At 42.7% G+C, this 25,895-nt stretch overlaps 2 protein-coding genes across 2 annotated transcripts in view; both read right to left on the reverse strand.

Annotated features, from left to right (window-relative positions):
• Positions 1-912: 912 nt before the first annotated feature.
• Positions 913-6,706, reverse strand: dlb (deltaB). The gene is made up of 7 exons (XM_061751570.1): positions 6,473-6,706; positions 6,158-6,397; positions 6,019-6,076; positions 5,674-5,931; positions 3,664-4,025; positions 3,079-3,295; positions 913-2,367 (listed from the first exon to the last, which is right to left on the reverse strand). The coding sequence occupies exons 1-7, from the start codon at positions 6,521-6,523 to the stop codon at positions 1,661-1,663; spliced, it is 1,893 nt and encodes a 630-aa protein (XP_061607554.1). The 5' UTR covers positions 6,524-6,706; the 3' UTR covers positions 913-1,660.
• Positions 6,707-22,466: 15,760 nt separating this feature from the next.
• Positions 22,467-25,895, reverse strand: part of zgc:153990 (uncharacterized protein LOC768125 homolog) — a 13,314-nt gene continuing 9,885 nt past the window's right edge. Inside the window, exons 3-5 of the mRNA XM_061751157.1 lie at positions 24,940-25,362; positions 23,486-23,539; positions 22,467-23,413 (exon numbers count right to left, since the gene is read on the reverse strand). Coding sequence (XP_061607141.1) covers positions 22,992-23,413; positions 23,486-23,539; positions 24,940-25,362 — 899 coding nt within the window. The 3' untranslated portion in view covers positions 22,467-22,991. The remainder of the gene's footprint in view (positions 23,414-23,485; positions 23,540-24,939; positions 25,363-25,895) is intronic.

Below are 25,895 nucleotides of genomic sequence, written 5' to 3' on the forward strand. Positions count from 1 at the left end.
GGTGACGTTTCACGTCCCTAGAGCCAGCTTCTGTAGCCGGGGATCAGATCGCCAAGGTCCCTGCCTTCAGCCACCGCCCAGCTCGCATTGCACCCGACCCCTATGTCCCCTCCCACAGATGGTGAGCCCATGGGAAGGGGGACCCACGTTACCCTTTCAGGCTATGCCCCATGGGTGCAGGCCCGGCCACCAGGCGCTCGCCTTCGAACCCCACCTCCAGGCCTGTCTCCAAATACATTGTTTTGTAAATAGTCAAACAATTGTTTGACAACTGCTTTTTGATCCTTAAGTAGATTACGTACATCAGCATCGTGTCTAACAAACAGTTGAGGAGTTTGAAAAAACCGCCAAGGCTAACGCCGGAAAGCTAACCGGACAAAAACGCCTCAAGTATGCGTTACATCTCTAATAGTGATGAAATCCTCACTGCTGAAAGTGATTGGAACACATAGATGAATAGCACTGTCTCATTTTGTCAGCCTAGGTGCAGTACTTGAAAAATTATGGTTGATTTCATTGGTTTCAATTTGGGATGAGTAAAAGGCTACTCTGGCATTACCGAGTGTTTTTCTATTCATAATGAGTCATTTTCTAACAGCCGTAGAAGGCCATTTCCTTTTTAAATGCTTATGATCTTTGTTTGAGGTCACAGGTTTGCAAAAATGTTCACGTAATTTAAAATGGTCTAAACACACAAGTGGTTCTATAAAATGATTTTCTGTACATTTCTAATATTAAATCATTTTTTGGGAAGTACAGCTGGGCTTGTTACTTAGCTAACTCAATTTAAAAGATGCATGATAATAGAAATGGAGAAGCAATTGTGTCTGTCAAGAGACTGTAAAATTGTTGAATAAGCATCGACCACCATAACATTAAAGCAGTAAAAGTACTAGGAAACCAGTTGCCTGTACTGCATTGTATTACATCAAACCTGTTTTTATTCGACAACAAAACCACATTATGATCAACTTAAATATTAATGAATACACATGACATCACTCAAACTTTGGCATGAACACAAACAATGGCACATGACAGGGCAATGTCATCAGTTGTTAGCGCTCAACTGAAATATATCCTTATATCCCTGCCATTAATAACTTTGGGATATTTTATCTTCCATAGCCCGTGAAAAAAATAATAATAATGTTCGTCTTCATTCAGCATCGTATAAATATATTTCTGTGACAATCAAAGTGGAGCCGTAAACGTTGGTTTTCAAATAAATAAATAATAAAGTATAAAAATGATGGTGCGTACAATAAGGAAAAAATTAGGAAAGGAAGATTGAAATGCAAAAAAAAAAAAAAAAAAAAAAAAATCTGAAAAAAGGACAATGGTATCAAAATAAAGTCATACACCTGGGGCAAATTTTCCAAAGTTGTTCAGTACTGTAACTTTGTGCATTTGGTTTGAGTTGTAGGTCCTCCGAAAGATGGCTCTTAATAATTGTCTCTTTGGGTCTTAAATGTGAAAGAGGTTTGCCCCATATAATTCTTTGAATAATCTTTGTAAATGTTCTTCATTAGAGCAGTCCATTGTTTGGTATGTTGTTGCAGAGTGGGTTTCAACTGGTGAATTTTGCTCCTTCTGTACACAAAGAAAGAGGAGCACCAAGTGCTAATATTCATCTTAGTGTGTTCTCGCTGAATTCTGTTCATCTTAGCCCAGTTATTGAACCAAGGCCTGCCTCGTCCCTCCATATCAGATCCGCTCTGGCCGGGCCGCTCTCAACAGGATTGTGCCTGTATCCTGACCTTCCTTCCGAAAAGGGGTCGAAACTGAGGTGGGCCGTGCTGTTGCTGATCTTGAACAGACCGTTCGGACTGAGGAAGGAGTCTCTCTCGCTTCCCCCCAGGTTGTTCACTGTCTCCAGGTCATTGTAAACCGCTGTGTCGCTGAGCTGCTTCCTTCCTTGCAGCCTCCTGCGCCTCCTCAGCAAGATAATACCAGCCACTAGAGCCACTACCAGGATGGAAAGAATGCAGGAGATGGTTAGCGTGGCCGAGGAGGGCTGGGAGGTCTGGCGCAAAGCGGGCTTGAAACTAGGCTGCAACGTGAACTCGCAACTTGGACCCATAAATCCTTTCGGGCACTGGCATACGGGACCTGTGAAGTGAGTGAAGCAAGTGCCGCCATTCTGACAAGGACGCTCTCCACATGCGTCTGAGCGCACGCTGCAGTTCTTGCCGGTGTACCCTAAGGTGCAGGAACAAATGTAGTCATTCACGCCATCTTGACAGGTCCCGGCATTTTGGCAGGGGTTGGAGGCGCAGTCGTCGATGTTGACTTGGCAGTTGGCACCGGTGAAGCCGGCCTGACAGCGGCATAGGACGCTCTGGCCGAGATCCAGACACTCGCCACCTGAGAGGGGAAAACACTTGTTCAGCATCCAGCAGATCAGGGACGAAAATGCAGTGTGTCCACGTTTCAATCTCTGGCCTCTATGCTGGCCATGTGTGTCCACCTCACTTCCTTTTTTAAATCATTTTAGCTGTGTTAATGCAATTTCCAACTTCAGCTCCTTAAATATATCTGTAATAGACTGGGTACCGTATTAATATACCTGTACCTTTTGGTTCTATGTTGGCCACTTTTATCCAATCGGCTACATACGGAATGTCACGTGAGGTGACAAAATGTGTGGAGTTTGCATGTTCTCCCCGTGCCTGCGTGGGTTTTCTCAGGGCACTCCGGTTTCCTCCCACATCCCAAAAACAGACTCGGTAGGTTGATTGAAGACTCTAAATTGTCCGTAGGTGCGAATGTGTGTGCGAATGGTTGTTTGTTTATATGTGCCCTGCGGTTGGCTGGCGACCAGTTTGGGGTGTACCCCGCCTCTCGCCCGAAGATAGCTGGGTTAGGCTCCAGCACGCCCGTGACCCTTGTGAGGATAAAGCGGTACAGAAAATGGATGGAGGGATGTCAACAGCAATAACACACCAAATTATGTCATTTTTTGGACAAGGGAGCAATTTCATGTCACGTTCTTAGTTTCTGAAAGAGGCATTTATTGCTTATTGCAGTCAGTCATATGGCCCAAAACTTGTTAGCCGTGAGACGTCGCCATTTTACCGTTTAAGCAGGGCCTGTTGCTGCAGCGATCCAGCTTTTTCTCACAGTTGGAGCCCGTGTAGCTGGGAGGGCACCGGCACGTGTAACCTCCCGACATGCTCTCCACACACGTCCCGCCATTGAAGCAGGGCCCATCCGCACACGTCATTGCGATGATCTCACAGTTTTTGCCGTAGAATCCTTGCGGGCAGGTGCAAGAGTAGTCATTTTCCAGGTCCTGGGGATGAACAACGACCTTTATGTGAGGAAGCATTGAATGGATGTGGATACATTTGAAGTTCCTCTTTTGTCCTTCAGTTTATGTTTTTAACCTTCAGTTCAATTGAAGTATAAATCCAAAGTTATGTACTTGACTAGGTACTCCTGTTATTTACTTTCATTACTTTTTCCAGATGCAATTATCCCATTTTTCATTTGAAGTCTCGTACAGTATATTTAGAGGTGGCGAAAGTACACGCACGCATTATTTTGGTTGAAGTAGCTAGAGCTATTTGCTAGATATTATTCATAATAATTAAAAAAAACAATTCTGGTAAAAGGACAAAGAGGCTTATTGATGGATAAACTTAATACGTGGCAACTTACATTGCAGCTGCCTCCATTTTTGCAGGGGTTGCTGTCACACTCATTGGTTTCCAGCTCACAGTTCGTACCCCCAAAGCCAGGCCTGCAGGCACAAGTGTAGCTGCCCTGGCCAGTGTTGGTGCAGGTGGCACCATGGGCGCACGGCTTGTGGTTGGTGCAGTAGTTGAGATCCTGGTCACAAAAGAGGCCCCCCCAACCCTCCTGACAGTTACACTGCCATGGCTGGCCGCAGGTGCCGTGGAGGCAGCCTGGGTAGCGGACGCACTCATTGCAGGAGGGGCCCTGCCAACCCATGCGACATTTACAGCCCCCTGGGGCCTCACAGTAGCCGTGTCTCTCACTGCAGTCCGCTGAGCAGATGGCTAGGGGGAGGAGAGAGGAGAGGGTGTGTGATTACAATGGGCACGCCTTTGTATACATCTTATACACACACATCGGGGCCCCTTTGTCTGACCCCAGCCCCCTTCCAGACTTCACTGTTGGTTAAGTATTGAGCTAAGCAGCTGGCAGGCACACTGCCAGCGGATGCTTTTTTTTTTTTTTTTTATCTCCTCACTGCGTGCAAACAGATCACCCTGAAAAATGTGTGTATCTACTGTACATTAGCCTAATGCCTTTTTTTTTTTTTTTTTTATTGTACCAGAGAACATAAGGCAGATGGAACAAAAACTACAAAACACACCTTCATGGGATATCACCATGAAGGGCATTCTTCATTAAAATAAAAAGACTCCAGTTTCAGGTTTCAAGAAGAATCACAGTTCAAGTTCCACTGCAGGAAAAGAGCAAAAATAGCAACGAGTTGTTGGACAGATGCTAGTCTGCTTCCCTGCTTGCTGTTGAGGTGTCCTTAAGCAAGGCACAACTTTCACGTTTGTGTGAAATCTCTCCTTGCAACGCCTCTTTATGTGTGGTCTCGTTCTCTCTGGGCGCTACTGCGATAAAATCCTACTAGTTAACATCCTGTAATTCACTCATAGTTCTAATAGCATGCAGATGTCAACTAGTGCACACTTTTGCTTCACTAGTAACATGGAGTCGTCCTTATAGTGTATCAAAGTTGTCCAAGAAGTGTGCAGAAATGTCATACAGCAGTGGAAGGCAGTAGCAGGAAAGAAAATGTTACTAGTAAGACACACAAGTCAACAGGCACGTGCACAGACATTCTTAGGGACAGGTGCGCAAACAAAAAAAGGGCACCAATCAACAATTTTAATCCCAAAATGTCATTACCGTTGTGTCTGAAATGGAGTTTCATGGTTTGCAACATGTTTTCTGCAGATACTAATTACAGTTTTTGGTTTTTTTGCCTTTTCCATGAAAATGAACGCAGATGCATATTACTGTCTTCAGAGTTCCTTTTTGTTTGTGTGTGTGTGTGTGTGTATGTCTTCTTTTTGTTTTAGTTTTTGACACTCAAGCTGTCTTTGCCGTTTTAATGCCACTGGAGAGAGTCTCATTATGTTGTTACAATACACCAGCGGGATCTGGAAGCTGACGTGCAAGGATGGGGCAGCCATTTTGCATTCACAATAGCAGACAGGCCAAAATAAACGGTGTTATTTCTGCGATACGTACGATTTTGCGAAAGTGTCTGAACTATTGCACGTCTTTACCGTTATTACAATTGTATCAAGACAAGAGTGTTCTGGGTTTAAGGAGTAGATAGACTCATTTAGGCACTTGGATCTGCAGTGTTTGAAGGGCGACACATTATTTTATGAAGCTGTTTCTGTCTTTGCCATGATGCAATTTTGTCTTTACCTTTACGCAAGAAGGGTATTCCAGTGGGCCACCACCATTTGCTATGTCAATACGGATTGCCCTTAGCACAAATCCCTCAAATTTGAAATCCTCAATAACTTTTTGAAAATAGGACTTTGAGAGTGGCTTTTTCAGCACGGAAGACATTTGCCGCCTTCACCGTTATTGATCAAATGTTATGAAAATGACTGAATGTAGAGCTCCAGCGAGTGTGTTTGTTCCCGCAACGACTGAGCAGACACTTACGTTCCGAGCAGTAGTTCCCTTTCCAGCCCTCCAGGCAGATGCGGTTGCCCTCCTCGTCACAGGTGTAGTGACCCAGCGTGTCGTCCCGCGGCCTGCAGTACTCGGCGCAGCCGTCTCCGAAGTAGTATTCGTCACAGAAGACGTGGTACGAATAACGCAGCTCGCTCTGCTCTCCGAAGTGCACATCCTGGGACCAGTCCTCGCCGATGGCGAGTCTCCTCCTGGTCGCCAGGCGATTCACAAGGTTGTTTTGGTTGTCTGCTTACAAAAGTCAGAATTGATTTCGAACATATTGCACTCACAGGAAAGTTACAGGCGAACCAATTCGCCTCACGAAAGACGTACCTGTGTATTCAGTTGGAGATTCTGCGTTCCAAGCCTCAATAATCAACGAAAAAGTCCCCTGAAACAATTTGCACAGGATGCACAAATGCTTTGATATGCCATTCCTCCAATCCTCGCTGTTGTTAATATTGATATTTACCGGCCATTTGAAGTGGAAAGGCACCCTGATTGGCGCACTGCCGGAGATGGAAGTGTGATCGGCCCTGATGACATTGGTTTGTCCCGTTCCAAAGGTGCACGGCGGCTCTGCGGAGATCACATCTTCCGGGTGCTTGAGGCAGATTCTAAAAAATATGTGGCAGTCCCTGTGTCTCCTGCAGATGCGCTGCGCCGTGTGGAATGAATTAATTTTCAACTCAAACACCCCAGAGGATAACACCTGCAATGACAGATCAGCATAACATCAAGAATCTGCGTGTGAGTTTTGATTATTCAGCTCAAGAAGTCCACTTACAACATGCACCAAGGCCAAAGCCAAGATGTATCTCTGGTGGACATGTGCCATTTCCTCTCAGACTTTTGCTTTCCAAATTTAAGTGGATGCCGGCATTCGTAATTCCACAAAATAAAAAGACAACAATCCTTCAAAACACCAACTATGTGATCCCTTTGGTGTCCTTTGTGTCTTCTCCTTGTTTCTCTAACCCTATCCTACACTTGGCACTCTACTTTGTTTTGTGTTCTGCTGCGTACAGAGTGGGTTTTATACCCCGCCACGGCCAAAGAGGTGGAGTCGGAGCAAACCTCAGGGGAGCAGCCTGACACGCTCGGTCTGCCTGGAGATTTGGACAACCCACGATACATCTGGGCTGCACTTAATTGGCATGGATAAGAAGCGAATGCACATATATGGATATGGCGGGTGGGGATGAATTCAACAGGATGCTAAAACAGCTACTTTTTAATAAAGTTGGTTTGTTTACCTGAAGAGCAAATCAGTGTTTATGTGAATACTTTTCTCTATAATTTTGGCCATAAAATAAAATCGCTTTGAAACTCAAACTAAACTTGTAAAACAGGTGCAATTCAGAAATCAGCCAATTGCTACTAGCATCTTTTGATTTAATTAACATGGTGTAACGTTAGCACCTTTAAGGTTATTTTTTTATTATTATTTATTGTGGGGGTTTACCAAACAAAGACCATGCAAGGAATAGCACATGGGCCTCTTTTTTTCTTTAGCACTAAACCTTATAATTACTCTGACGCGTGTGGGGGGGAGACAAGGGCGGGAGACGGGACGGGGTGGGGGTCAGGTCCCTGGAATGGTCCTTATTATTGCGAAGCTCGAGGCTATTCAGACGCCACTGAGCGCGTGTGTGCGTGCGCGTGTGTGTATCACGTTGCCTTTGTCTGGCCCTCAAGCGAACAGCTGTATGATAATCAACGGCACACGGTCGGTCGTGTGCGCCGCCAAACCCTGCTATTGTTTTCCCAGAGCGTGCCCCGCGCCCAACCACACGCACACACACACACACACACACACACGCACGTGCGCACAACACCCCCTCCCCAACACATCAAATCCAATTTTTCAGGGAGCACTCGGGTGGGCAGGCTCTTGCAAGCACCTGTCGTTTGCAGGTGTTGGTAGATAAACACACCTCAACTATTGTTTACATACGATAAAAGCGCTCCACGCTGACTTCAAATGATAGCAGCTTGCGTTTACTTTAAAATGTCTTCAACAAAGAAGAATCTACACAATCAAGTGACGTTTCGGCAAATGGCATATGATGAGTGAGCAAGCAAATGATTGGCCGCCCAATCGCCCAAACGGTGCACCCCGACGTCAGCTGGCATATGTTCCAGCGCACCCGTGACCTGAGGATAAGCGAAGTGCAGCGTGCGCGTGTGGTAAACGTTGAAATGTGAGGACGGACCTACTGATATTCTAATGAGAGCGGGTAGGGTTGAGGGGGGGGGGGGGGTTGTGATGGGGTGGGGAGGGGGCTAGGGGGGGGGGGGGGGGCGCGTGCCCACATACACTGACCGGCTCCCTTGCAACATAAACAATAAAACAAAAGATGTCTCAGATGACTGCAAAATGTCCGAGTAAGAATCCTATCAGAAGCACTGACCTACTACAATTACAACCTACACTCTAATATTTGTTCCATTAAATGCACTTAAGTGAATTTCACTTAAGTAAATTTCAAGTATTTATTCCAAACAGTCTTGTTCTTTTCATTTTGTAGTGTTTCTTGGTTACACTGCTTCCAGTATTTGTGGCCGGTTTTTTTTGTCCAATCAGATTACAGTCTCTATGTGCTACCGTGGCCTTCAGAATCAGTAGTGCTGTTGGACGATGTAACCTAAACCGTATCAGCAATGGAACTACTTCTTTACCCAATCAAATGTCAAATTCATCCTCACAGGGTGCACCCAACTCTTATCTCTTTGGCGCGAAACACCACCACAGTGGGTTTGAAATGAAACAAACAAGATGTGTTTTAACTGCAGACTTTCAGTTTTCATTTGAGGGGTGTTTACATCCAAATCAGGGGAACGGTGTACGAATTACAACAGTTTGCATTGCACATTTGTCTACAACTTTTTTAAGCGACCGAAAGTAATGGGACAATTGCCTGCTCAGCTGTTCCATGGTCAGGTGTGCATGCATGGCTGCCAGTGGAACTGGTTCCCTTGTATTTATTGATGATGTGACTGCTAAACATAAGCAGCGGGATGAACTCTGAAGAGTGTCGGACATTATTAGCTGTTCATATCCAGCCAAATGATTTAGAACTCATTGGACGGTGCTTCACAGTGCAGATAGTCAGTGACCCAAATCATATTGTGAAAGCAGCCAAACAGTTTTTTAAGGCAAAGAGGTGGAATGTTATGCAATGGTCATGTCAATTACCTGACCTGAATCCGATTGTGCATGCATTTCACTTGCTGAAGACAAAACTGAAGGGAAAATGCCCCAAGAACAAGCAGGAACTGAAGACAGTTGCAGTCGAGGCCGAGCAGAGCATCACCACGGATGAAATCCAGCATCTGGTGATGTCTATGTGTTCCAGTCTTCAGACTGTAATGAACTTCAAAGTGAATTTGATTTATGATTGTTCATTTGTCCTATTACCTTTTGCCCTGCGATTGGCAGGCGACCATTTCAGGGTGTACCCCGCCTTTCGCCCAGAGTCAGCTGGGATAGGTTCCAGCGCACCCCTGAAAATGGATGGATGGACAATAAAGTTTGAATCTAATCTAATAAAAAAACATTTTATCAGATATCGGCTCAGGTGTTTTTTTTTCTGACTATAAGGCGAGGACTGCTGTTGTTCCACCCGCCCACCGTGCCCTCAGCAATGGTGTCGAGGAGGAAGATGATGATGTACCAGACCCAGTCCCACCGGACCATGACCTGGACATTCTCAGCACAAGTGACAGGGGCCCCTCTGCCAAGAGGAAGCGCATACAGCGTGCTGTGGACTACTTCAAGAGGGACTCTAGCCCTGAACTCATCGAGCAAATAGCCAAACAAACTTGTACGCAGCTCAAAAAACAAAACACCAACACCACCTTTACAACCAATGATAGTATAAGAATGAGCTTTTGTGACCATCCTTATTTTTATGGTGATTGTTGAGCGCACATCAGCTTTTGGATATTCTGGATTCTCAAGTTGCCAACCCGATGTCATCAAAGCGGCTCAGGCTTCTAAAAAAGGCTGGTTTACAATGTTACGATTTTATAGTGCTGATGATGTTCATGTTTCTTTGTTTTTGTTTTTCCCCCAACTAGAGGTGGAAACATTATGTATTATAACATTATAGGGGCTGTTTTATGCAAAGAGTACAGGTGACTTCACCTCATTGAGTGGCCAATGAATGGAGCCATCGACTGAAAAATCTTTCAATCTTAAAACCTCCTTTCCGCAGGAAGAACACTGAAGACGGGTTGAGGATGGGTCTTCCTGAATGAAAATCCCTCAAAACATATTACCACAAAGGAGCAACAAAGGAGTGGCTCAAGAAGCAGCTCATCAAGGTCATGGAATGATTTTGTCAGTCTTCATAACTCAACCAATAGAAAACCTGTAGCGAGAACCGAAGCTTCGACTTTCAAAGCAGCGGCTAAGAAACTTGAAAGAGTTGCGTGGAAAGCTGGTGGCCAACGACAAGAAACATCTCATCGCTGTGATTGTCAACAAGAGTTTCTCCACCAAGAACTACCTTGTCATTTGTTTGGGGTTCAAATACTTCTTTAATTCAATAGAATGAACATTTTTTTACACCCTTTTGACGGATACACTGACTATTACCATAATCGATGAACAACCCTCAAAAATTGAGGCTGTTCATTTCTTTGTAAGTTGGCAAACTTTGAAATATAGCAGAGGATCAAATAATTATTTGCCCATTGTATTTGCAACACCAAAGTGCATATGTTTGTGCATTGTACATGCTTATATACATTTTGTCAATCTTTTTTATTTTATTTTTTTATTTTACTGCCGGGTACATGTCCCAAAGCAGTTCTGATAGCTTGTGTCCTTGAAGGCTTTATATTATGTGTTTTATCGATCCACAGGTCGGGGGGCTGGGTGGGGAGGGTGGGGGGTAGTCTTTACGTCAGCTGAGCAGATGGACAATGCAGCCGCTCTATTGTCGTATGTATTAGTTGCAAGGGGTGTGACATGAGTGTGCCACGGGGCATGGGAACCAGAGAGGAGTCAAGTCATCCCCCCGCAGACCTCCCATTAGAGAGGCCAGCATCTGCCTCTTCTGCGGCTCACCGAGAGCAGCTTGAAAACCTTCTCCCCAAGGTGGGGGAGAGGGGGGCGGGGGGGGGTTGCGGCAAACCTGACCCACGCAGCCTCTCAAGGGAAGAGTCAGCCTGCTGTGGCGACAGCCGCAGCCCTCGCTTGCTGTCTGATGGTGAGACAATAAGCGGTGTGCTTTTGGTGTCTCAAGGGCCGTGATGGGTTGTGTGCGCCCATGTGTGTGTGCATGTGAATGAATGCAGTCAGCCTCATATGCATGCGTGTAATTTGGCGGATTGGTGGATCTCATTACGATGCTAGACAATTCAGCAGTGCTCGGCACTAAAATGCAAGAGCCCCATGGACCCCCATTGAGCAAATTTATGAGTTGGGTCAATGGAGGGCACCGAGTGTCTCGGTGTATTGTGGGGCAAATCGGCGGCCGAGTATAAAACACAAAGGAATACTGTACAATATCAATTTTTCTATATTGCTGCTTGTTGCAAGTTGTGAACACGTACTGAACCACTGTAGCGATTCACTTCTCATCTCCTTGAGCTATTTTTTATTTTTTTTTGTGCATCAGTCTTCGGCAAACATACAGTATATGGCTAGAGCAGCAAAGTAGCAGAGTACACATACCAATAATTGGGCTGAATTTGAGCACCCCCCGAATGGGAGCACTTTTTTTGTGCCACAGACCAGTTTCACATATTTTGATGGACCAGCATAGAAACAAATAAAAACAATTACTAAATATACAACTCACCATTACATTGAATATAGTTGTTGTAATTATTAGAGCGATGCACTTTGTTTCTCTTCAATGAGCCAATCCCATCTTGGGGTAATCTTTTTTTATTTAGTTTTTTATTTTACGCCCGGGTCCATGTGCCGAAGCAGTTCTGATAGTTTCATTGCTCATTTGTGAGCCTGTGGCCACATAATACACAGAGCAGGATTTGACGAGCAAAAAACACATACTTTAAGTAGAACTATCGATATTGTCTATTACAGCTTTATTTTTCTTAAATGTTGTATGCTCCTTTTCTATACCATTTTTGGCCCGTTAGCCTTTTTAAAGGAACTCTCCAAACACGTTTTATTATTATTATTATTATTATTATTATTAATTATTGCTAGACTTACTATTTTCCCGTATCACGTGACCAAGATGAGCATTTTGACAGAGGCACATTTAGATGCACCTGATTTTATAAATAAAACTTCTTTCAAGTTTATGTTCAATAAATATTTTACTCAACATGAGAGAACATGGGAGCACATTAATAACAGTCGCTTGCTCTTTAAAAACAAAACAAAAAACAAAAAACAAAAAATAAAAAATAAATATATATATATATATATATATATATATTTATTTTTATTTATTTTTTTCTGAACAGAGACAGCAACACTGCCGCCCAGCATATGGAGTGAGGACCTTCCCACACGTGATTTATTATATATTGTTGTTCAATTTGAAACCGCATTCATTACGTTTGTCTCAAAAATAAATGCGCATGCCCGCTGATCCACAAACGCACCTTCAACAATGCACAAGCAAAATTGAATATTTACAAATTGTAAGTCATGATAAATGCTCACACAACATTAAAAAAAAAAAAAACACGTGTAAATCATGGATATATTTGTGGATTTGAAAAACACACGTGTGAATTGCGGATTAATTTGTGGATTTGAAAAACACATGCAAATAATTTTGAGACATATCTCCCCATATAACTGGTCTTTGGGTGGAAGCAAGTTGCCACAGGGAATCCAAACTACTAAAAAATACAAAGAAGAAGAAAGGGTTGTAGTAAGGAGAATGAGCAAGGCTAATTGTTAGCTAATCTTGTAACGGTTACAAACTCTTCTTTTTTGTGGTGAATGACTTTAGAGACTCCCCGGCCCCGCCTGTGTGGAGTTTGCATGTTCTCCCCGTGCCTGCGTGGGTTTTCTCCGGGCACTCCGGTTTCCTCCCACATCCCAATAACATGCATTAATTGGAGACTCTAAATTGCCCGTAGGCATGACTGTGAGTGCGAATGGTTGTTTGTTTCTATGTGCCCTGCGATTGGCTGGCAACCAGTTCAGGGTGTACCCCGCCTCCTGCCCGATGACAGCTGGGATAGGCTCCAGCACGCCCGCGACCCTAGTGAGGAGAAGCGGCTCAGAAAATGGATGGATGGATGGACTTTAGAGACACATTATCCAAACAACACAACCAGTTGCTCCTCGAGTTTGTGTCTGGCAATAGCGCAAGTGATGCGCGATGTGTGTTGATACAATTTATAAGAACAAATCTAAATTACCAGAAATCCCCTTTGGTCAAGTTGAAATTGACACACATGCCAAGGTAATAAATCCTGCCATTTGTTTTTTAAACTAATGAGGGACTAAAAGTAGTCATAAAAACGACCTCGTTAAATATAATGAAAGAAGGTATTTCACTAGTGTAATAAATGCTTGAATAAGAAAGACAATAAGACAATATATTCTAATTATATTTTATTATATATATATTATTTTTTTATATTTACATCATAATGATGATTTTAAAAAAAATAAGAGCTACAAAATGAAAAACTATTTCAATGACAGCCCTGCAAAAGGTTATATATATGTGGCTGTACATCTGAGTCACTGTCCCTTCCTAATACAATGGTGGATTGTGGAAGTGAATTGTTTGACTATAAGCAACAGATGTATAATTACTCTTTTGAGACAGGGCCACCCCCACGCCTCAGTCCCACCTTTCCTGCTCCCTAATCCAGACACTCGTGCAGCAGCTTCTGCAGCAGATGGGAGATGAAAGGAGGAGCTGGGAGGATAGCGGGCACGCAAACAGCAGGCGTAAAAACTGAAGAGACAGAAAGGGCACAGAGGTCAACTGTGGCAATAGCAAGAGGGAGGAAACTTGCAGAAGGACAGATCGATATATAAATTTACCCCCTTTTATGCCGTGCCCCTCTAAATCCACATCTCTTTCTGCCAGATGTCAACAAGTTCTTTCAGCTTTAAAGAAATATGGAGCTGTCAGCAAACTAATTTGGTTTGGTACTGACATTAGTGTTCATTGTTGTGCGTTATAAATGCACGTCTATTTCGCATAGAGCTGCAATTTTTTTTCATCCTTTCATTTTCTGCTGATGCCACATTAAACCATCTGGAAATGTGAGGAAAAACAACTATAAGCAGTTTTAAGATAGGTGGTACAGTTGACACAAATTAAATAACAAAGACACTTCACTACTATAAGTGCAGTCTGTTAGTTAATGTTGAGTTTTTTGGGGGGGGGGATACTTTTTTTTTTTTAATTTGTAGAGGGAAAGAGAGTTACAATTGTGTACAATGCTGTTTTCCAGGCACTCGGAGTGAATACTATCTTTTCACCGAGGCTTAAGTCCAGCGTGTAAGGGTTCCGTCAAGAGCTAATGCAAAAGATCATTTCACAAGTGAATACAGCTGCCTAATAGGGACCCCACACACTGAGACACTGCCCCCGTGCCTTCCAGCTCCGCAGGAAGCTGCAGTACAGTGTCGGACGTCTGCTGCATCCAGCCCTCCTCCCGACCCTGTGTGCTGCAGCACATTAGGGCGAATATGGCAGCTGTTTAACCAAAGAGGGCACACAAGGGGAACATGCAATTTCAAACATGTCGTCTCCTATCTCCCATTTGTATTGTTTTCACAATCAGCCATTGAAAGCGCGAGACATTTTGTTGAGTGTGCATTTCAAAACATTTAACATATAAATGAGACTTACTTTACACTAACATGGTAGCTAAAAATCAGTTTCTGTTGTAATAATCATGGAAAAAACAACCATTTCAAAAATATGTGACTCTGATCATGATGATGATGCTTCAGAATCCTTGTACTTGACATTATTTCTTCATTTAGAAAGAGTACTAAATCGTAGTGATGTTCCTGACCACTTTTCAATCTGATACTGAATACAATCCAAGATGGTATTGGTGATACCATTCTGTTACAGATTTTTTTTTCCTTTTTTAATTATTATTATTATTACTATTGAAAATCAAATAGTTCAAGTCCAATAAATAGCTCGAAATAGTCTAAACTAAGATAAGTGGTGAACTTACAGAGGTTGAAAAAACTAAACTGAAAGACAAAAAACAAAAACAAAAACAAAAAAAACAGTATTCTAAAACTTTTGCCCGGTAGAGCTACAGATAAAATTTTTAGAACACGGCAATTTTCTTTTTTTTCTTTTTTTTTTCTTTTTTTTCTTTAAAATTGAAAGTACAACCCCAATTCCAATGAAGTTGGGACGTTGTGTTAAACATAAATATAAACAGAATACAATGATTTACAAATCGTGTTCAACCTATATTTCATTGAATGCACTACAAAGACAAGATATTTAATGGTCAAACTGATAAACTTGATTGTTTTTAGCAAATAATCTTTAACTTGGAATTTTATGGATCCAAAAAAGCTGGGACAGGTGGCAAAAAAGTTGAGGAATGCTCATCAAACACCTGTTCGGAACATTCCACAGGTGAACAGGCTAATTGGGAACAGGTGGGTGCCATGATTGGGTAGAAAAGGAGCTTCCCTGAATTGCTCAGTCATTCACAAGCAAAGATGAACAAGTGCGTGAGAAAATAGTCGAACAGTTTAAGGACAATGTTCCTCAACGTACAATTGCAAGGAATTTAGGGATTTCATCATCTACGGTCCATAATATCATCAAAAGGTTGAGAGAATCTGGAGAAATCACTGCATGTAAGCGGCAAGGCCGAAAACCATGAATGTCAGTGATCTTCGATCCCTCAGGCGGCACTGCATCAAAAACCGACATCAATGTGTAAAGGATATCACCGCATGGGCTCAAGAACACTTCAGAAAACCAATGTCAGTAAATACAGTTCGGCGCTACATCCGTAAGTGCAACTTGAAACTCTACTATGCAAAGCAAAAGCCATTTATCAACAAGACCCAGAAATCCCACTGGCTTCTCTGGGCCCGAGCTCATCGAAGATGGACTGATGCAAAGTGGAAAAGTGTTCTGTGGTCCGACGAGTCCACATTTAAAATTGTTTTTGTAAATTCTGGACGTCGTGTCCTCCGGGCCAAAGAGGAAAAGAACCATCCGGACTGTTATGGACGCAAAGTTCAAAAGCCAGCATCTGTGATGGTATGGGGCGGTGTTAGTTCCAATGGCATGGGTAACTTACACATCTGTGAAGGCACCATTAATGCTGAAAGGTACATGCAGGTTTTGGAGAAACATATGCTGCCATCCAAGCAACAACTTTTTCATGGACGCTCCTGCTTATTTCTGCAAGACAATGCCAAACCACATTCTGCACGTGTTACAACAGCGTGGCTTCGTAGTAAAAGAGAGACGTCCAGACTTCTGACACACCACCGAGCAAAAGTTGGGAAAGAACCCAGCCATACGAAAGAGCTGTGATTTATTGAATATGTGTCAAACTCAGGTGTGGAGACCAAATTTGGCACACGATGTAATTATATTTAGCCCACAAGACCATATCAAATCCCGCCAGTATATAGCACCACTAATATTACAAATCCCAGAATGCTTTGCTAGTGTGTTGGCCCATCAGTCTAGACCGGTGAACGCCCCTTCCCTTTCTGTTGCAGTCATTAGCAACTACGCTACCAGTCTCGTCGAGGGAATTTCCACTTTACACACACCAAAAATAACCAAACAGAAGGCGGAAAACGGTTGACTTCCAAGACTGGTGGGAGGCAGATTGTCTGTTCACTAAAATAAAAGACAGACCTGTTTGTCGTGTGCAGAGCAACGTGGCTGCAACAAAGAATATAACATAGCTAATTGAATTATTTTTTTTTTTAATGCCCTTTATCAACTCCTTGGGAGGGACTGTTAATAGTTTGAAGTTTGGATTTTTATTGAAGGACATTCTTATTTTTGGGGGGGTGTTTTTTGTTGGCCTTTGAAAAAAGATTTACATCAAAAAGAAAGGTAGTTGGAGGTAGATAAATAGAAGATGGAGAGACAGAAGAATTCATGTTATCTATTTAAATACAAAACAACAAACAAATACCACTGATGTCTTTTATCGCAAATTTGATTTCTTATGTTTAGAATATTACATTTTGTTTATTCCAGATTCAGTGTTTAAGCAAAATTTAAGTTTCTTGTCGTGATAAACTTTATCGCTTCATTTCTGCAGAGAATGGAAACATGCACATTGCAGTGATTTTTCATTCAATATTGAGTTTGGCCCGCGACGTTGTCCCAATTTTCTTTTTTGGGCCCACCGTGGATTTGAGTTTGACACCCCTGTAGGCTATCTGGAAATCATTCAACATGGATTTTTCCCAAGACTTGTGAATGTCACGGAAATCTGTGAAAAACACAAAGTGCACTTTCAATTTGAAAAGGCCTTTTGTGGCGGATGCAGTGCAGTTGGGATTTGCGGACAGCTCCGGCGACACTTGCACTTTGAAGGAAAGCATGTTTTTTTATTCTGTCAAAAATAAATCCCTCCAGCCATCCATTTTCTGTACCACTTATCCTCACGAGGGTCGCGGGCGTGCTGGGCAGCTATCTTCGGGCAGGAGACGGGGCATACCCTGAACTGGTCGCCAGCCAATCGCAGGTCACATATAAACAAACAACCATTCGCACACACATTCACACCTATGGGCAATTTAGGGACTTCAATTAACCTACCACGCATGTTTTTGGGATGTGGGAGGAAACCGGAGTGCCCGGAAAAAAAACCCACACAGACATGGGGAGAACATGCAAACTCCACACAGGCGGGGCCGGATATGATCCAGGGTCCTCAGAACTGTGAGGTGGATGTGCTAACCAGTCGGCCACCGTGCCACCCAAAAAAAAAACCAATCAATAATAATTTAATCAGAACACCATGCCTTATGTCGGGACATCTTCCGGGTTGGTCTCCAAAGAGTTTTTGGGGGGTGCATGTATCTGCTGTCTACCTCATCATCCAGGCTCTCATCTACACTGCCTTGACACTTAAAAAAAAAAGGGTGGCAAAAAACAGAACAAACAAAATTATACTTCACAACCTTATCGAAATAAATCTCCATTAATTATTCCAAACAAAACTGTTTACAAAACACTCTAAATGGGAATAACTGTTTTAAAAGTATTTTGCTGACCTAGTAAAGATAATGGTGATCAGGGTGAAGCTCCTCCAGGGCAGACTACAGCTGGTCCTTTTGTTCTCCCCTGGAATCCTGCCACGTGACGCAACCAGTCTTGAAGGCTTGACTGTCCCATTTAACAAGAGGCTTGAAATGGGACACTGCTACTGACTCGAGTAAAGCTCTGTACACACAAACTGATAATGAGACAGATTTTTTTTAAGGTGCAATTCCCACTCTGGATCAAAGTCAGGCCTGGTACACACAAAAATATTTTTCAAATCTTAGATTTCTGTTACAGACCCCACACATGAAGATAAAAACAAATCTGGCATTGTACAGTTTTGGTAGTACTGTGTGGCATGCTCTGATAATCTCAATACACAACACCAAACACATAAGGATTCTGTTCCACCACCGATCTCGAATTTAGTCCGCTAAGACCGAGCTCGTGTGATCAAATGCGATCTACCATAAATGAAGAAGAAACATAACGCAATGATGAAAAGGACACACGGCAGGAGGAAATGACTATTTTTTACTGAAAAATCCCAAATTTAAAAATAAGACTGGAAAAATTTGGCAGAGATGTGAAATAAGCACTCTCGGGCCATGAGCTGGTCCTCCATTTCTAAGTCTGCTCTCTCTAACTTTGTCTCCAGAACATCGAACCTTGGCTGTCCCTCTGATGAGCTCATTTCAAATTTTATCCAACCTGGTCACTCCAAGAGCAAACCTCCACATCTTCATTTCCGCCACCTCAAGCTCTGCTTCCTGTTGTCTCTTCAGTGCCACTGTCTCTAATCCGTACATCATGGCTGGCCTCACCACTGTTTTATAAACTTTGCCCTTCATCCTAGCAGAGACTCTTCTGTCACATAACACACCTGACATCTTCCTCTACCCGTTCCAACCTGCTTGGACCCGTTTCTTCACTTCCTGACCACACTCACCATTGCTCTGGACGGTTGACCCCAAGTATTTAAAGTCCTCCACCCTCACTATCTCTTCTCTCTGTAACTTCACCCTTACCCCTGCACCCTCTCATTCATGCACATAGTGTATACTCTGTTTTACTTTGGCTAATCTTAATTCCTCTCCTTTCAAGTGCATGCCTCCACCTTTCTAAATGTTCCTCCACCTGCTCGCTGCTTTCACTCCAGATCACAGTGTCATCTGTAAACATTATGGTCCATGGGAATTCCAGTCTAACCTAATGTGCAGGCTATTCATCACCACTCCAAACAGGAATGGGCTCAGAGCTAATCCTTGATGCAGTCCCACCTCCACCTTAAATTCATCTGTCACACCTACAGAACACTTCACCGCTGTTCTGCTGCCCTCGTACATGTCCTGTATTATTCTAACATACTTCTCTGCCACTCCAGACTTCTGCATGCAGTACCACAGTTCCTCTCTGGGTACTCTGTCATAGGCTTTCTCTTGATCTACAAAGACACAATGTAGCTCCTTCTGACCTTCTCTGTAATTTTCCATGAACATCCTCAAGGCAAATAATGCATCTGTGGTACTCTTTCTAGGCATGAAACCATACTGTTGCTCGCAAATACTCACTTCTGCCCTGAGTAACCTCCTTTAGATTACATCATCTGCACAACATGTAATCCACATGCGTCCTTCTACCTGCGCTCTTGTAGGTCACCCTATGTTCCTGCCTCTTCTGGGAGAAAGTGTTCACTAAAGCCATTTTTGTCCTTTTTGCAAAGTCTACCACCCTCTTGTCCCTCCAAGTTCCTTTTCTGGATGCCAAACCTACCAATCACTTCTTCATCACCCGTTTCCTTCATCAACATGTCCATTACAATCTGCACCAATCACGACTCTCTTTGCCTGGGATGCTCGCTCCTTCCAGAATTTCTCTTTCACCTCTAGGTCACATCCTACCTGTGGGGCATAGCTACTAATCACATTATACATCCATCCATCCATCCATCCATCCATTTACTTTACCGCTTGTACTGATTTGGGTCGCAGCTATCTTCAGGCGGGAGGCAGGGTACACCCTGAACCGGTCGCTAGCCAATCGCAGGGCACACGTAACAAACAACCATTTGCACTCACATTCAGAGTCTTCAATCGACCTACCATGCATGTTTTTGCGATGTGGGAGGAAAACGGAGTGCCCAGAGAAAACCCACGCAGGCATGGGAAGAAAATGCAAACTCCACACCGGTGGGGCCGGGATTTGAACTCCAGTCCCCAGAACTGTGAAACGGATGTGCTAACCAGTCGTCCACCGTGCTGGCCACATTATACATAACACCCTCAATTTCAAGTTTCAGCCTCATCACTTGATCTGATACTCTTTTCACCTCTGAGACATTCTTAGCTAACTCTTCCTTTAAAATAACCTTACTCCATATTTCTTCCCATCTGCACCATGGTAAAATAATTTAAACCCTGCCCCTAAACTTCTAGCCTTACTGCCTTTCCATCTGGTCTCCTGGACACACAATATATCAACCTTTCTCCTAATCATCATGTCAACCAACTCCCGAGATTCTCCTGTTATAGTCCCAACATTCAAAGTACCCACATTCAGTTGTAGGCTCTGTGTGTTCCTCTTCCTTTTCTGCCTAAGAACCCACTCTCCAGCTCTGAATTTCCACCGGCGCTGTTAACCTACAGGACATTGTTAACCCGAGCCACAACCAATCCGGTATGGATTTTTTTGGATGATCACTCATATTTGTTTCACAAAGTTTTAAGCCGGATGCCCTTTCTGTCGCAACCCTCTGCATTTATCCGGGCTTGGGACCAGCCTACAGTGTCCCCTGGCTTGTGCCCCCATTGGGCTGCATTATGTGTGTGTGTGTGTGTATATCTCATCATCATCATCTATCCACTGCAGGATGAAGGCCTCTTCTTCACGTTTCCAACTACTACGACATTTCGCAATTTGTTGCCAGTGCAATCTGGTGTGTTTAATGATTTCATCTATCCATCTACTTTTAGGTCTTCGCCGTGGTTGCTTTGTGTCCAGTGGTATCCAATTGATAGCAACTGACTGATCCATATGCTCAGTTTGGCCGGACGGCCAGCTCGAGGAAGGGTTCTGGTCGTCCCAAACGTCTTCCATTTCAGGATTATGGAGGCCACTGTGCTCTTAGGAACTTTAAATGCAGCAGACCTTTTTTTGTAACCTAGGCCAGATCTGTGGATTGCCACATTTCTGTCTCTGAGCTCTTCAGGCAGTTCCTTTGACCTCATGATTCTCATTTGCTCTGACTTGCACTGTGAGCTGTAAGGTTTTATATAGACAAGGGGTGTGGCTTTCCTAATCAAGTCCAATCAGTATAATCAAACACAGCTGGACTCCAATGAAGGTGTAGAACCATCTCAAGGATGATCAGAAGAAATGGACAGCACCCGAGTTAAATATGAGTGTCACAGCAAAGGGTTTGAATACTTATGGCTGTGTGATATTTCGGTTTTTATTTTTGAATAAATCAGCAAAAATTTCAACAACTCTGTTTTTTTTCCTGTCAATATGGGGTGCTGTGTGTACATTATTGAGGGGGGAAAAATCAACTTAAATGATTTTTAACAAATGGCTGCAATATAACAAAGAGTGAAACATTGAAGGGGGTCTGAAAACTTTCCGTACCCACTTTCTTAACCATATGCTATGTGAGACTACAACACTACAACTTGCCTGAGCACTGCCTGCACACAGAGTTTGCTCATTGGTCCATTTGTGAGGCCTTTTGCTGACGTCACGGTGGTGATTAGAAGAAGGGGGGAGGGGTGTCTTTTGTGGTCGCGACAAGCAACTTAAAAGTTGAAACAATTGAGGACCACGAAATGTCCCGTAGTCATAAAGGTGGTATCGCGATGAAATGGGTGACGATGACGGGTTCTAATAAATCTGCCATTTTCACCTCTCCAGCGTGGCGGTGAAATCTCTGGCTCTCGTCAAGTCGGCTGAATGTGACAATCTGAGAATGTTGTTCGCAAAACACGTACATTCGTTGGGGAAGAAAGAGAGACCTCTTGCTTGATGTACCTGCGATTGGCTGGCGACCAGTTCAGGGTGTACCCCGCCTCTCGCCCGAAGATAGCTGGGATAGGCTCCAGCACGCCCGCGGACCCTTGTGAAGATAAGCGGTACGGAAAATGGATGAATAATCGTGAAAGACACCTATCTGGCATTTGTCGTCCTTGGTCGGGAAGGGGCAAAATTACGATTTTGTTTGTTTTCCTTGAGTGGAGTCTCATGAATAAGTATCAATCTTTGGCTGATTGGACTCACTTAAAAAACCAAAAACTCTGGTAACTCTTCTCTTGGCTTCTCTTTTAGTATCTGTACCATAGCGCCCTCTAGTGGAATTCATAAATTGGTAGGACGTCAGGGTTTCCCTGAAAGGAAAAACATGCCTTTACGAGACTTTTTTCCCCTTTTCTACCTATTATTTTGACCTGTCTTGTGTTGAAATGTTTGTATATGTTCAATAAAGAATTTTTAAAAAACATTAAGCGTTTAGTCTCTGATGTAGAAAGTATCTTTGCCAAATTAGAAAAAAAAAAATAGACCATGAACTAAATGCCAAAGTGATGACGGAAAAAATGCTCAAAATGTTTACACATAGTTTATTCAACGCCTAAAAGAAAATGTTTCATTTTTGGATATTCTAATATATAATGCAGGATAGGATTTAAAAATAAGAAGTATAGCTTTAAGATATATGGACCATATAATGGTCAGGTGCTGAAAACTACTCAAGGTTACAGTACAAGTGATACTCTATACACAGACACAAGGGAACACTTATGGACAGAACGCGCTGAATATGACACACCTCAAATTCAATGAGCATTCTTGAATACCAGCAATAAAACAACGAAAGCCTTAGAAAAGTGATACATACTTTACAATGCAGTGACAGAAGTATCACTCTCAGTAGCAAAACAAACAGTTCAATTAAACTCCTCAGACAGGAGTTATTTCTAACAATAAATTGTATCCACCAATAATGGAATATCTGTCGAGTATTGTCATAAATACAGTAACCAGTGTAAAATCCAAAGGAAATTGAAGGTTTTAGAGGCTGAAGGCCATATACTGTATAAAGTCAGGGATACATCTGGCAACTTGATGCTATAATGCAGGCCGTCCATTCAGTTTATCATGCATGAGAGTGATGGTGCTCCCTGTAAAGTCTCTAAGCACCTGGACTGTTTCTCTTTGGAGTTGCAGGGACTCTCGCACAAACTCCTGCTGCGTCTCTGCTAGCTGCTGCACTGACTCAGACAGAAGCTCCAGGGAGCGGGAAACCGTTTCCAGCAGGATGTTGGTGGCATGCTGCTCCTGGAGGCTAAGTGACGCATTTTGTAGCATGGTTTCCCTCGCATTTACGCCGGGCTGACCAGTGATCGGAAGTGAGGCTGTCGAGGTTGAAGCCCCAGAGGAAATATGAGGTTGTTCTTGTTTCTGGAGGCCATTGTTTCCTTGGTGATCCCCTTGTAGTTTCGTAGCCTGACTTGAGGGTAGCGCATCATCTTTGGGGTCATCATCCCAGTCTGTCACAGAAACAAACCTACTGTAATATGAAGCTGTGTCCTTTAAACACAATCCCATTCATGACCACTTACCTTCTGAAGCAGGTATTTCAAACTGCATATCAAAGGCAGTCTGTGATGAGTCCCCTGCAAAGAGAAAAACATCAGACTGAAACTTATGGAATGCTTTTCTTGGAAATTAGCAATCATATCACAATAAAACTAAGATTAAAAACTCCTATATGTGATACATGAAACATACATATTGTTTGACTATGGCTATGCGATAAATTGATAAAACAGTATTGTTTGGAATTTCTAGACGTCAACCAAATAATCTGTAGGTTGGCCCAAAGACGGCTGGTTGTAGACTTCACAGAATAGTGCCGTGTTGACCGACTCCTAAGAGTTTTAATTGAAACTTAACGTACAACAATGTACGGCTGAAACAACAATAAGTTAACATCATTACACCACAAACGCAGCTCTAGTTAGTGCTTATGTGAAGAAACTGGACTACCATTTGCCACAGCGTCAAAGTGAAGGGGGAGAGACACAATTTGTTTTACTGTACAGTGGCAAATGAATTTGTACACTTACAATGCAGACAAGAAATGTGTGGTGCATAAAGTTGACTGTCAAGTCATCCTCGTTGCTCACTTCAGTTTGCCCTGCCTCCGTCACACGTATTCCAGAGAGTACTTTTAGTCGAGTTGTACTTAGCGTTATCACACAGTTATTAGGTACTATAACTGTATAACATTTACAAATGTTTATTTTAATTAAAACATTGCCTATGGAGTGAATATGTTTTATGAGGAGGAAATTTTAACACTCACGCATTATTATAAAGCATTTCAAGAGGAATTCCTTTTTCAAATTTGCTTTGTAATTAATTAATCTTGAGTAATAACATTTTAATCGTATAACAATACTTGCCCGAAAAGAAACATGGTTTAATTTTATTTTAGTGGATGACCGAATCAAATAATCGACACAGACAGGAATACTGTTAACTATGGAAAAATACATTTAATTGCATTTCAATATTGGATCACGGACCGTTGAAGTGCTTTGGTAGTATGAAAACACCTTTTTGCACAATTTGCACAAAACCACACTTATCAAGGTTTCCATCGGGTAATTTTCGTAAACATTTTTTTCTGAAATTTGCCTCCCATTTGTCCTTGCAACTTTATTTCATCCAATTCCTCCATTTTGGTAGCAGAGTTCTGAAATGTGCGTCAGTTTAATTGGTGTACCAGAAAATCGTGCACTGAGGTTTTGTGTTGTGTGGAACACAAAATGCGATTAAAATGTGTCACTTTCTTTTGTCTTTAACTAATTATTATGTTTGCAATTAATTACTCATGATTAATGCATTAAAGTCCCACCCCTAATTTGAACATATCGGAACACATTGTGGTTAAATTTGGCATGTTCCCCTGTATTCTGTACATAGTGTAGATATGTATACATTATACATTTATTTAGAAAATGTAAGCAATTCCAAAAGTGGTAGTTTCAAGATGGATCCTCATTGCTACCTGACTGGGCAAATCCACTTGAAGAGTAGGACATCGGTGGAGGCATTGACAACTCGTCAGCACCGTTGGGTGAACTCTGCATTCCAACCATGTCGTCCTCATCCATTTCTTCAACATAGTCATCATCGCAAAGGGGGCCTAAGTCACTGTTGATCTGGTCTTCCTGATCCATCTCCAGAATCTGGAGCACTACTTTCTCTGTTTGGTTAAGGTCTTTAGAAAGACGTGAGTTGATGCCCCGGTTTGGCACCTTGCCCGACCGCATGGCAGCAACTTTCCGCTTGGTGTCACACTTCAGGTCTGACCATTTCTTAACGACCTCAATGACCTCTCGCTGGCACTCGCCAATCTCATTGACACGGGCTGCAATTTCAGCCCATGTGCGCTTCTTAACGTCCGTTCCCACACCGCGGTTGAATTTTCCTTAGGGTTAAAAAACACAACAGCAACATGATGAGTTTAAACACTTCAAAGTGTCACTGTGTAAGACAGCTGAAATCCACTACTGAACATTTAAGAATTTTTAAAATAATTTGCTGAATACTTCGGGAGTAGAATGGGCTACTGAGTGGAATTGACTGATTAATAATGTCTTCAGCTGGATTTACACTGCATGCTTCAAGTGACACAACCTCAGTTTTTCAAGGAAGAAACAGATTTACCTGGTCACTGTAACTACAGTATACAAAATTTTTTGAATATCATGGTAAAGTTTATTTATTTCCATAATTTCATTCAAAAAGTAACATTTTCATAGATTATAGATTCAGGACAATTGAAACAATTCTAAGTATTTATTTGTTTATTTTTACACAATTTGGCTTCCAGCTCATAAAACCCACGAAATCAGGCATTCAAAAAAATAGAATGCTATGAAGAAATCACCATTTGCTTCTCAGTTTTTGTAGGAAAAAAGGGGTCACATTAAATCAATCAAAATATGCTACTTTCAAAAC

This window comes from Phyllopteryx taeniolatus, chromosome 17, assembly GCF_024500385.1.
Source record: "Phyllopteryx taeniolatus isolate TA_2022b chromosome 17, UOR_Ptae_1.2, whole genome shotgun sequence".
In the NCBI taxonomy this organism is placed as follows: domain Eukaryota; kingdom Metazoa; phylum Chordata; class Actinopteri; order Syngnathiformes; family Syngnathidae; genus Phyllopteryx; species Phyllopteryx taeniolatus.